We start from the raw sequence: 13515 nt of genomic DNA on the forward strand, positions 1-13515 counted from the left end.
AAATTTAAGTGAGACAAAGGGCTAACGTCTGGAATCAGTTCTGGCTGACACTGTAACTTGGGTTATAAATATTCTGATATAAGTTATAAATGTTTGACTGTAATGAATGCAGCCTTTTGACGTTTGTACAGCTAGACTGGATCACAGCTCGTTTGGCTTACCACAGTAAACAACCAACAGTTACTGCATCGGTCATTTCAAAATTAGTAATATTTACAATTAGAAAAGAAATGAGATTCATTATATGAATTTACAATTGACAAAAGGCAGCACCGAGGGGAGCCCCCTGCCACGTTCATTACAGGAGGGTACTTACTCTGCATGTCACAGTCCACGCACTGAGTGTTGCCTCGGATGTTTCGGATTGACTGGAGGGCCAGGGCTTCGTTCTGGCTTGCTATCCGAGACTGGAAAAGAAAAAGATGGGAAGTAGAAATTAAGCATTTACAAGAAGGTATGAAAGGTTTTCGATACATAATAAATATATAATGGGGGAAACAATCTCCCTATCAAGGACTTTATTTTTTTTAAAACTTTTTTTTCTTATTACAGACACAATCTGAAGTGGGAATACGCCTTTATTAAGAAACTGATGTGATAATTTAATCACATTTAATAACTTCCTGAAGATGAGTAACAGAGCACCTCTGTTCCAGCGCCACTGTCTGGGACTTGGGCGGCTCCCTTGCGCCTCCTTCCGTAACCTCACTTTGGGAGAGGGAGCACCAGGCCCGGCTCCAGGAATTTTTGTTTGGGTGGGCCAAGGGCGCATTTGGGTGGGCCACTGCGGGCTCAATGTGTCGCTTCTGGAGGTAGCCTACAAGCCCTAGATTACATCATATGTACTTGCAAACAGGCAGCATGATACAACGGATTGCTTTTGTGTGTACATGGAGCGTTATTTGAAAGTAAGACCAATTTATTGGTGTCCCACCACTGACCTCTTACTCGGTAGACACCTTTACTACCACCCTCCAACAGTGCACTTCATCTCTCCTTAGCCCCTTTCATTCATGACCTCCTCGTCAGACTCCCTCCCTACCACCCTCCACCAGTGTCCCTCATCACTCCAAAGCCCCTCCCCATGACCACCTCCTCAGACTCCCACACAAATACCCTCCACCAGTGCCCCTCATCGCTCCATAACCCCACCCCCATTGACCTCCTCCTGAGTCCCTCACTGCCACCCTCCACCAGTGTCCCTCATCGCTCCAAAGCACCTCCCCCATGACCTCATCGGATTCCCTCATTGCCACCCTCCTCCCAGACTCCCCCACTACCACCCTCCACCAGTGCCCCTCATCTCTCCGTAGCTCCTCCCCATGACCTCCCCCCTCCTCGGATTCCCTCATTGCCATCCTCCAACACTGGCCTTCATCTCTCCGTAGCCTCTTCCCCTCATCACCTCCTCCTCAGACTCCCTCCCTACCACCCTCCACCAGTGCCCCTCAGCGCTCCATAGCCCCTCCCCATTACCTCCTCCTCAGACTCCCTCCCACCCTTCACCAGTGCCCCTCATCACTCCAAAGCCCCTCTGCCTCATGACCTCCTCAGACTCCCTCCCTACCACCCTCCACCAGTGCCCATCACTCCAATGCTACCCCCCTCATGACCGCCTCCTCAGACTCCCTCCCTACCAACCCCCAACAGTGCACTTAATCTCTCCTTAGCCCCTTTCAGTCATGACCTCCTCATCAGACTCCCTCCCTACCACCCTCCACCAGTGCCCATCACTCCAAAGCAACCCCCCTCAAGACCGCCTTATCAGACTCCCTCCCTACCACCCTCCACCAGTGCCCCTCATGACCTCCTCCTCAGACTCCCTCCCTACCACCCTCCACCAGTGCCCATCCCTCCAAAGCAACCCCCCTCATGACCGCCTCCTCAGACTCCCTCCCTACCACCCTCCACCAGTGCCCATCATCACTCCAAGCAACTCCTCCTCATGATCTCCTCCTCAGACTCCCTTCCTACCCCTCCACCAGTGCCCCTCATCCCTCCTCCTCAGACGCCCTTCCTACCACCCTCCACCAGTGCCTCATCACTCCAAAGCCCCTCCCCCATGACCTCCTCTTCAGACTCCCTCACAAACTACCTCCACCAGTGCCTCCCATCTCTCCGTATCTCCACCCCTCATGATGTCCCCCTCGGATTCCCTCATTGCCACCCTCCAACAGAGCCCATCATCATTTCATAGCCCCTCTCTCATATGCATTTTATTTCTTGTATACCGCAACTCGTAGTGTAGGGTATCACAGTACTGTACATCACACACACATTATGCAGACACAATGATTCATAAAAGTATCCAAATCAGCCTATAGGGAATGCCACATAAGCTAATGAGGATTACCAGGTGTAGGAATCACATCTCATCCATGCTGCTGGGCAATATGTATTAAGAGGGTTGGGAATGGAGAATCCACAAACACAGGATTTAAAGCATACCCCAGTGGTTGGCTCTACTGATTAGAAATTATATCTGCCCAAACTCTGAATTGCAACATTAGAATAATGAAATACTGGGAAAATTCGAACTAACTAGCAATACAAAAAAAAAAAATCTAATTATACCATTCTGGTTGTATCTTCTGAATCAAAGGATCTCTGTGACAAAGGCAGTAACCCACTGAGCTATCCACGTTAACTACAGTTCTGTTGCATTTAAATACTACAAACCAAAAAAAGAACGCTCTCCAGCAAGATCAACAACCCCCAAGGTTATCTGGACATTTAGTTGTCGTGCATCCTTGCAGAACCACTCATGAATGATACCAACGATTTAAACACACGATGTAAATGAAATATACACGGCGTTCTAAGTATGTCTTTCTCACAGATTTAAAAAACACAATAGCCACACATTCTCTTACCTGCTCCTTACGAACTCTGTCCCAGCCAGATCAGATAAACAAACAGCTCAAGGGGTCAGGAAAACGAATCGGCAAAACAAACTCCTCTTCACCAGCTGAAAAGAATTAATTATCCACGCACAAGGACGGTACACAAATCCAGTTCCAACGAAAGGATTTGTCCCCTTCGCCGTGCCCCTAATGTACCTGCACGAGTGGGCGAGGACACAGCCCACCTGCCTAATAGGAGATGCGTGATTGGGGGTGCGAGCCCAGGCCCAATCACGCAAGTCCTAAAGAAAGATAACGTTCGAAGAACGTTTTAACTTGCATTGGCCATATTCTGCTGGCCTTGCTGACGTCACTGCCAGGGCCAAGGTTTATGTTTGGGTGGGCCAGGCCAAAGTTTGGGTGGGCCCGGCCTACCCGGCCCACCCGCTAGAACCGGGCCTGGGGAGCACCAAGAAAGTCCCAAGTGATGAGCCCCATACTCCTATCCGTGGGCAAGCCTTGCAGGGTATGCTCCTCTCCAGTTCCCCCTGCTTAACATGCCCCTGAAAGGAAAGGCTGTGTGCTCTCGTAGTCAATCGTAGGATCGACTCTGACCTTTCTTTCCTAGATTGCGTACTTGTGTCTGGAAAAGTAACCAAATACACCAAAATGTCAAGAAACATCTCTTTGGCCTAACTAGCAGATACGGTTGTCGTCCCAGTGAGGTACAGAAAAAAGAGCCCTTGCGAGTCAAGGCACCAGCAGCAGAAACGGATACCGTTACCATCGTTGGCTTTCCTCCAGCTTTGGGACTCAGTCACTGGATAAAGTCATGAATGTCCGAGTGTGGTGTGGGACATTCCCTGTTCAACTCTATCACTTCCATAATGTAATCAAAAACACTTTGGCATCCTATCTTACGAATGAGCAGTGTGTTTGAGAAGGCTGCATTGATGTATCAAAAATCAGCGACATCAGTTTTAGACTTTAACCTGAGTAGTCAAAATTAGGTCTAAAAATCTTAAGAGCTGACAGAGGTCTTCTAATCTAAGAAGCAAAACATGAAACTGAAAAAACGGTGTTGTCTCTAAAAGCCTGGTGTTTGCTCCAGAAATGTAACTCTCTCTTCCATTAGCCACTAATGACAAATTGCTATGCTTTGATCCAAGATAGCAGAATGCAACGTAAAAGAACCCCTACTACAACATATAGTAAAAGTAACTGACTTAATTAAATCCCTCCTGTAAAACGCAGAACCATTCAAATGATGAAGACCGGGAGTGGGGTGGTATATTTATGATTTCAATGAAAATGTCTACAATGCAGAACCAGGATTACAAGCAAGTAACTTTTCCTTCCACATGTTAGGATCTGCAGTGATATAGTCCAACGCTAAAATAGAATACCAAGTCTATCCCCAAACTCTTGGGTCTTCAAGACACACAATGGCAAAATCAACAGTAGGAAGCAGTCAACCAAACAAACTTCTCAGGGCAGCCTGTCCCGAGTTTGAGCCCCAGTACTGTGTAGTGCAAATATGGATGGACCTCCATGCAGCTCTTTGCATACAATAGTTCTCACCTAGACAGCCTGAGCTGCTTTGCCTCTGATAGAGTGAGCTTTCAGCCTGCCTGGTAGGGGATAATTGACAATATGGTATCAAAAGCTCAAGCACAACACAATCCATCAAGAGAAAAACATGTACTAAGTGGACCAGAGTTGAGAAAAAAGTACTCAACTTCCTTATTTCTTTTGCTCTGTCAAAGTCTATTATAAGGAATGAAGAAATCTTTATCGGTGAGGAAGGAAGCTTAAAGAACACTGGCTGAGAAAAAGTCTGGATCACATGACAATTAGAGACTGCTTTGGTGAGAAATGAAATGGGGGTTCTCCATAGTACTTTAGCTTAATGGATTATTGAGGGCGGTTCCTTAGCTGAGTCAGTGTGAAGTTTGCCATCTCTATGGAAAGGTTAATAGAAATCATGAAAACGGTCTTCCAAGACCAAGGGGGCCATGAAGCCCTTAAGTACTGACTCAAAAGGATGAACCATCAATTTGAAAAGGGACTACATTAAGATCCCAAGGGGTAGAGGGTTTATTATAGATGGGAAAACTGTCTTCAAAACGTCCATGAAATCCTTCATAACAGATAGAGCAGAAAAACGATGGCTGAGTCAGACATTTTGAGTGTCTTTACTGATGCTAGGAGTATCTCAGCACAAGCATTTTTATTTAAAGTGGAAGCGAACTTTAGGATAGATTTGTCCAGAAGTTAGAATTTAGCAACACTGCTTCTACTTGGCTAACAATGGAACTGGAATTTTGATGTTGGCATAAAAAACAAACAAAAAAATGTATTGCGCTTGAAGGCATGTGCAGTTCTGGTTACTAGACTATTGGCATCTTTGAAAATGTAAATGCTGAGTTTCGCCAAGTTTAGATGCTCATATTACATGTACTCAAGAGCCATGCTGCTAAGTTCAACGATGATAGATTTGAAGGGAAATCTTGACAGCAAGACTGACCATGGAGTCTGAAGGAAGAAGATAGCATGGTAATAACCTGAGTCGCCTTTCTAAAATCTGAAGAAGGTCCATATATCACCACTCTCTCAACCCTTCTTGAGCAATGAGAAACATTCTAACTCTGGAGTATCCCAGGTTTACCAGTATGATGGTACCAGGGGATCTGGGAAAAAAGCATGCAGAAAGTTCGCTAATTAATTTTTTCAAAAGACCATTTCCCATCGATCCTGGCTCTTGATGTGCAATTCGATCATTTTGAGTTTGGTGCAGTGACAAACAAGTCTATTGGCAGAGATCTCCACTTGAAGATGTCCTTAAAAAGTTGTCACTGATGACGAATCTGTGATCTTGATGAGTCAATCTGCTTGAAGCATGTGCTAAGAGCACACAACCCTAAGAGAGGCCCCGTTTGCATCTCCAAGTTATTTTGGAGTAGCTACCTAGGTATCAACTACGCTTTCACCAACAGTGTTTTAGACCTGGTGGCCACTTGTTTACATAAGTAGTACATGGTGGTATTTTCAATTTTAATTAGAATCCAGTATATTGTCAGAAAGGTAGAGAGATCCTGCGTGCCAGATGTAAATGCCCTGTGGTCCAGAAGATTATTGTTGATTACTTTTGTGGTGCTGTCTGGTGTACAAGAGATCCTACACCATCAGGGCCTCCAAGGTATGCCCCTATTCTATTGGGTATGCAGCTGGGTACTGTTCGAGTGGGAAGGTCTTGAAAAAAGGGCGGCTTCCCTAGATGATCCTACTAGACCTCTCAGCCGCGTTTGACACAGTAGACCATGCGCAGTTGCTGGCCCGTGTCCGGCGGCTGGGAGTTGATGGGACTGTGCTTCAGTGGATTACATCCTTCCTGGAAAATCAGTCTCAAAGAATCCAACTAGGGGAATGTAGGTCTAGGCAGGGTGTCCTAAGCTGAAGGGTTCCACAAGGCTCAGCGCTATCCCCCTGCTATTTAATATTTATCTTCAGCCACTGGTCGAATCACTGGCAAAATTAGACTGCTAATTGTTCAACTATGCTGACGACATCCAGCTAATAGTCCGAGTTAATAACTGTCCACAAGCACAGCTCAATGTCCAGAACATCCTACGGTTCACCATAAATTGGATGACCTCTAACTCACTGAAAGTGAACCCAGATAAGACAGAGGTGCTGGCTTTAACTTCAGAGGCCTCACCCTGGTCAAATCTTTTCTGGCCCCAAGAGCTAAGTACTACCCCGACACCAGTACCAGTTGTAAAGTGCCTTAGCATCAAATACTGGATTTAGCCAAAATGGCTTTGACTAAAAACTATTTCAAGTTCAGGGACGACTTTTACTTCCAAATAAAGGGCGTCACCATGGGCTGTCCTTTTGCCCCAGAGCTGGCGATTCTGTTTATGAGTCAATATGAGGAGACCTTCATTTACAGTAATAATCCCTTCAATCAATGGATCGGCGGATGGGTCCGGTTCATTGATGATGTCTTTTTTACATGGTCTGGCAACTCAGAACAGCTTGCGGAATTTCATGAGTGGCTAAATAACAGGATGAGAGACATCAAATTTAGCCTTCAAACATCCAAGACTAGACTTCCTTTCCTAGACGTCGAAGTCTATTGCTCTAATGGTCAACTGGTGACTACTTTGTATAAGAAAAAATCTGATCGCAATAAAGCACTGGATTTCTCAAGTAATCACCCAAGGAGCCTAAGACAAAATTTACCTGTGGGACAGTTCCTCCGCATCCGGAGGAACTGTTCCTTCAAAGATGAGTACATGAATCATGCTAACGCATTGAAAGAAAGACTATTGGACCGAGGCTACCCGGCGAAACTATTGAAACAAGCTATAAAACGAGCGTGGTGGACCCCACGGGAAGAACTGCTCAAAAAGAAAGAAAAGAAACAACTAAAACGCACGGTCTGTGTCTCAACTTTTTGCCCATCCTCGAATTTTTTTTAAAAAACCATCCAACAAAATTGGCATCTATTGAAAGACCTTGACGACCAATTAAAAGAAGTTCCACTGTTTGCCTTTAAAAAAGACAAGAGTATTGCGAATCAGATCGTCCGTGCAGCGGTCCCTAAAGTAAAAATCCCCACTCTACGGGACTACGTCAATCTCCCCCCAATTACTGGACACCGGAAATGTGGGACATGTTCATGCTGCAACTCTACTATCGAAGGTGATCTGTTCCAACATGAAGGCATATCCTGGAAACATGACAAATTCACGAACTGTAAGACGCGAAATCTCGTGTACGGAATAATCTGCCCATGCAATAAACTTTACATTGGGAAAACAAACCAGGAAGTGAGGCAAAGGATGACGCAACATAAATCCAGGTTAAAAATGAAAGTACTCACGGCCCCCTTGGTGCAGCACTGGATAGATGAAGCCCATGGAGAAAATGATTTTAAATGGACAGTAATATCAAAGATTGAACCAGACCCAAGAGGTGGAGACGTTGAGGCCAAATTGAGACAACGAGAAGCAATGCTAATTTTAAAATTCAATACAACTATTCGAGGCCTTAATGAAATGTCTGAATTGTATAATCTGTAAACTTTCATATATAATTTTTCATTCAGTGGGTCAGACTGTGAGCAAACCATCAACTCCCTATCAGATCAATCCACTCATTCCCCAATCACAAGAACTACGGGATATGTCGGACTCCCATCCAAAACACAAATCAATCCTTGATCCATCCTACGGATTAATATAAGATGCGATCTACAATCCCACTGAGGAACACTCCTAAATGTGTTACCACAGATGACACCAAATTGCGTGGCGATACATAAGTAGACAAATGCGCAAAAACGAGGCTTCATAACAAAATATAAATGAAAACCCATTCAATATGCAGCCAAGTGTCTAGAACTACTAGGACGCTAAATTGTGTCCAGAACCGATGCTCCACACAATTCCGCGCTATGAAAGGCGACTGACTACAAATCCCAGAGACGCCAGCAAACTGCATTAGCAACCCGGAAGTATTTGATACACGCTAACCCGGAACTAACCGACGGCGTTTACTTTCATGGAAGCAACGCGTTGAGGAGGACACTGAAAGCCTTGAAGGTAATTTTATAATTCTACAAGACGTTACCGCGCATGAAACCCCCTCTCGTTTCCATCGTCCAAACAGGCGACTTGCGCCCGTTAACGAGTACTTTAATATGCATAAGCATAAACCTGGCAATGTTCAATTGTTGTTGCAAATACAGCTGCAGCCCGAGACATACAAGCAGAAATTCTCCCATAGTGACATGCCACACATCAAAGCATATCTGCAAGAACCCCCTTTTGACCTGTTTTTTTTGTTTCAGACAAACCTAAAAAGCCAGCAAAACGTCGATTTGACGAAGATGGAACCCTGAAATTAAAAGTGGACGAATTAGGGAATGACTCACCGACCCATAAGTAAGTACCCCTCACCCATGAACCAGTCTTGAGAAACATCCCTCTAGATATAATTTTAGACATAGGTGTATTTTTCTCTTCCAGCCTCACGGAAGTGAAAACTCACACAAAAAGAAGCACAGGTAGGAGCTGAGTGTATGCTGTGCTGTACGCAAGTTGAGAGTTGCTCATTCAGATGACTGACAAAATGTCATTGATTTTATGTCTTACAGATTCATTTGTATGGTCCTGAAGAGAATCCCTCCATTCACAGGGATTTGAAACGCGTCGACCTTTATTCTTTCGTTTGTCTAGACCAATCGAATACAATATATGCTTTGTTGAATAATAAAGTTCGATGGTCTTATGCATGAATAAAAAGCAATCAGTTCGTACCTTAAGTTGAATGTAATAGGTCCACTTGTCAATTGAAAGAGAATCACTACAGGGCCTATAATCTAAAATAATCCTCTCCCTGCCCTCTCCTTCACAATCCAATTTTTGTTGTCTGTTGTCACATCAGTCTTTGAGTGTTATGTGTTAAATATGTAGAACCTCCTCAGTTCACCTCACGGCATTATTCTGCCCCATCCTGCTCTCCCAAAAAAACTCTCCAAACTAAAGGCCCGTCACTTTCCCCTGTTCTATTTACAATGAATGCATTTTTTGATTGATGCTATGATTTTCTATACTGTTGTTTCCATCAAAAACAATTTTAAACATTAAAAAAGAGGAATCAAATAAAAATAAAAATTATTGAACTTTGAAAACCAAACAATCCGACTGAAAGAGTGGTCTGTTGGTATAGGCGATTTGCAGCCCATATCCTTTGAAAATAATTTTCCAGTGATTGCACAGTACTGGCGACTCGTTTGTTTATTGTTACATTGGCGCAGCCTTACTGTGCTTTAGCCAAAACCCTTGTTGTTACTTAGCATCAAATTCGACACCAAACTTACTCTAAACAATCAGGTGTCAGTGGTAGTGGGGAGCTGCACAAGCCTGGTGCGGCAACTCTGAAAGCTCGGTACCCTGTTATCATTTTCTACCGTCGTGACAGCCTTAATACTTTCACGCTTGGACTACGGTAATGTGATCTACATAGGGCTCCCTGAAAAACTCCTGGGGAAACTCCAGGTGGTTTTAAATGAAACAGCAAGGCTGATTTTTAAATCTCCAAGAAGAACACATGCCACCCCCCTGCTGAAACAGTTGCACTGGCTCCCTATTAGGCAGAGGGTCAGGTTCATGGGTCTGTGCATTGCGCATAAAGACGAATATGGATTGGCACCTAAATACATCACAGGCTGCCTGAAACCCTATGTGCCCAGTTGGCACCTCCGGTCATCAGAGGTCTGCTTACTGGCCTGCCCGTGTTTTAATAAAACCACCATGGGAGGTCGGGCTTTCTCAGTCGTGATCCCCAGATCTGGAATAGACTCTCGGATAATATACGTATGGAACCTCTGCTACTGCCGTTCAGAAAAAAACTTAAAACCATCTTGTTTACTGAGGCATTCGGCTAAATCAATTCAGTGTGCTGACTACACTTGGGACCAATGGACCTCGGTCCACGCTACTAGCACCTAGAGAGCTATGGTGATTGGCGCTCTACAAATATAATCTAACAATAACAATAGGGGACTGCTCTGAAGGCCGAACCGCAGAAGAGATTGTTTTCTTACTTACAACTGTAACTTGTCTTTCTAACCATCTTATCTGGCTCTACTCATTCTTTAAGTCTGTTGCAGAGGTCTCATATTCAATCTGGCGGTCATAATAATAAGAGTGCACAATATCATTGAGCCGAGGAAGGATGAGCCTTGTGATGCTGTTGGGCGTAGAAGCTTCCTTAATGGACAACGCTTGTGGCCAACAGAAACAACTCTTTCCATAGGAAACTCTTTCCATAGGTAACCATTTTTCATGGCTCAGAGTTGAGTTAGGAACGGATTGTCCTTGTGACTCCCATTAGATGATCCTATCAGCATTACTGATACTGTAGTTCTTACTGCTGGTGCTCCAACCAATGAGGGGCTTAAATGCTCTTTTACTATGGCTGATGGCAGCGCCATTCTTTGTGCTTTTTGAAAATGTATCTTTTTCAGGCACACCGATTTCAGCATCTGAGCCTAATTTTTCTTCCTCTGGTTCTCCTCATCAGTGTGAGGACTGAATAATACACCAACAGAAAATAGGATTATCATGTTTCTGATATGAGCATCATGCCGCCAAGTAGGTAGCTTGGAGTCAGGAGGAACTTTGCAACAAAGTAGATGGCAACCCTTGGATAGAGGTAGGTCAAGTGAAGCACTGGTTAGAAATTAAAATGCCCTCGTGAAATACTTGACTAAAATCTTACCTATGTTCCTCTGAAATATCATGAACAAACGTCTTCATAGATTCCTAGAGGGGCCTATCATACAGGGTCAAAACTCCTATAGTACCAGCTACTTTAAGGGCTGTTCCTGCTGATTAAATCATTTTCTATTCAACAAATTAAAGTCATTGCACTCTTCTACTGGTGGCATTAATGTCTCCAGAATTAACTCATATCTCTTTTTCGCTGCCAAGTCTATCAAATAATCTGATCAATCTCTCTTCTGTGAGGAGATGGCATGGGAGTCCTATTCCCGTTTCAATTATTGGGCGGTAACTCGACCATACGACAGCCAAAGCAACCATACCTATTTGGGTGCTGTGTGGAGACAATGATTAAACAAGTGTAAGTGGTGGAAGAATCACAGCAGCCACTCTGAGAGGAGTTGGACTCATTCCCAGAGTAGCTGCTAGGCTTAGAGGAGAAAGTGATGACTTTTGCCTTGGCACTAACATAAGCTGGGCTGGGGGATTCTGCAGCAGTTCCAGTGGCTGCAAAGGCATCTGCCTTGGGTCATCAGCTGGAATCAAATTGATTGATGGTGATGGCTGCTCTGGATATCCATTCAAGATGGAGAGAGGCATCAATGTAGCTGTCCTATGGACTGACAGTGAGTGGTGTGACAATCAGTGGTGTGACGTCAACTGATGTAATGCCTTTATGATTGATGCTAGCATTTGCCTTGATGCCGATGGGTACCTTGAGGTCTAGTGGGGTTTAGTCTTAGACGTCAAAGCTGATGTATGCTCCCTTAACTGTGAGCATGTCAACACTGTAACTGTGCTCAACACCAAGGTCTTCAAGAGTTTAGGATTCATGGTGCTTCTTGGACCATTCCTTTCCTCACCCTCTATAAAAGTCCTTGCAGGTTGAGAGCTGGGGTGCAGTAAAAGGAGCCGCTCAGCGGTCTATCGTGCACTTTTTAAATCTCCTTTGTCCTCTGTTCTTCCAGTTGTCCTCTGAGGCGAATTACTTTCCGATTTCTCTGTGTCCTCTTTGTGACTTTTTGGGACATAATGTATACTCCTTGACTGAGTGTGAAAATGAGAGATGGAGGGCAGAAACATGGAGTGCGTTATTCGGAGCTTCATTTCTGCCTCTGAAGGGGCACATAAACAGTTATGGCACGATGGATTCATTGTGGAAGAAAATGTTCCCAAAAAACAAAAAAAGTTAGTGAAAAATGAAAGGAAGCACTCTCGGATGTCAAAACCGCCGAGTAAAGTCACAAAAGTGGGTACTGAAAAAGAATCCTCAAAACAAAGGTGTCAATTTAAAAGCCATTGTTCTGGAATACTTAGCAAATGAGCCTGTGGAGCAGGTTCTAGAACAGGCCATAAAAGGGTATGACCGCAGCAGGTTTCTTGAAGGAGCAGTATTTTCATATTCATGTTTCTACAGTCATTTCCTGCATGATTGCAGTTTCTTTCAGTTTTGGCACGTTTTTTCATTCTCGTGGACACCAAAGTTGACACTGATGCCGCACTGTGGTTGTAAACTTTATTTTGATACTGGTTACATTTTTGGAAAAGGAAACATACTATCGGTACATATATCCTTAGAGAGTCTACAGTGGAGACATCTGCATCTAAAAAATGGCAGATGTTCAACATTTAGACACATGGTTTGCATTCGTAAAAGTGTTCTGGGATCCCCGTATGTAAGCAGGAATACTCAAATACTTATGATAAATACCAAAGATCCTATAGTGTAGAAGTTGAAAACCTAATCCCTACCTCAGACCTCTTTGTCTACAGATTGAATAACCGCGACATTCTCCATAAAAGTGTTTTGAAAAGCATGTTGGCAATCAGTGTTAACATGCGTCACGCTTGATCTCGGGTACCTACTACTTGGACCACATGCCGCCTCCAGCCCATCCAACACACTCCTCACCTCACTGCTTTGAGTTTCAAGTTTGAAGATGACGGCCTACCAAAGTTGCAAGGTCTTCAAGTAAACTTTCTGAAATAACAGACCAATTTAAAATATGGTGAGTCTGAAAGCTTTCAGAAGCAACAAGATATTGTTATTTTGAGACTCCAAGCTCAGGATGCAACAAATCTTGGAGCTAGTCCTTTTCAGAGAACACCTCAAAGACATGGAACTCTCACACTTAAAATGTGTTTCACTTTTGCCACATCCTTTACCCGAGAGAACTCAGTCACTACTCTTCAAGAAACACATTTTAAGACTGAATAGAATCCGCTTGATAACCATCATGATTCCTTTAGACTTTACCTACACTGAAAGTCCCAACAATGCACTCCAGAATCCTTTAACCTAGCCTACTTATCCTTTAACCTAGCCTACTTTCATACCCCTCTCTTCAGGCTGATCTTCTGCTCCATCATTTCCTTTT

General features: G+C 44.1%; 1 protein-coding gene across 4 annotated transcripts in view; it reads right to left on the bottom strand.

The window, feature by feature from the left end:
- The window catches only part of AGAP1 (ArfGAP with GTPase domain, ankyrin repeat and PH domain 1), a 1166515-nt gene that overhangs the window by 117807 nt on the left and 1035193 nt on the right, over window positions 1–13515 (bottom strand). For all 4 annotated transcript variants that reach the window (XM_078681380.1, XM_078681378.1, XM_078681379.1 and 1 more), the window contains one exon: window positions 317–407. In XM_078681380.1, coding sequence (XP_078537506.1) covers window positions 317–407 — 91 coding nt within the window. The remainder of the gene's footprint in view (window positions 1–316; window positions 408–13515) is intronic.

Source organism: Lissotriton helveticus, chromosome 3_1 (genome assembly GCF_964261635.1).
Source record: "Lissotriton helveticus chromosome 3_1, aLisHel1.1, whole genome shotgun sequence".
In the NCBI taxonomy this organism is placed as follows: Eukaryota; Metazoa; Chordata; class Amphibia; order Caudata; family Salamandridae; genus Lissotriton; species Lissotriton helveticus.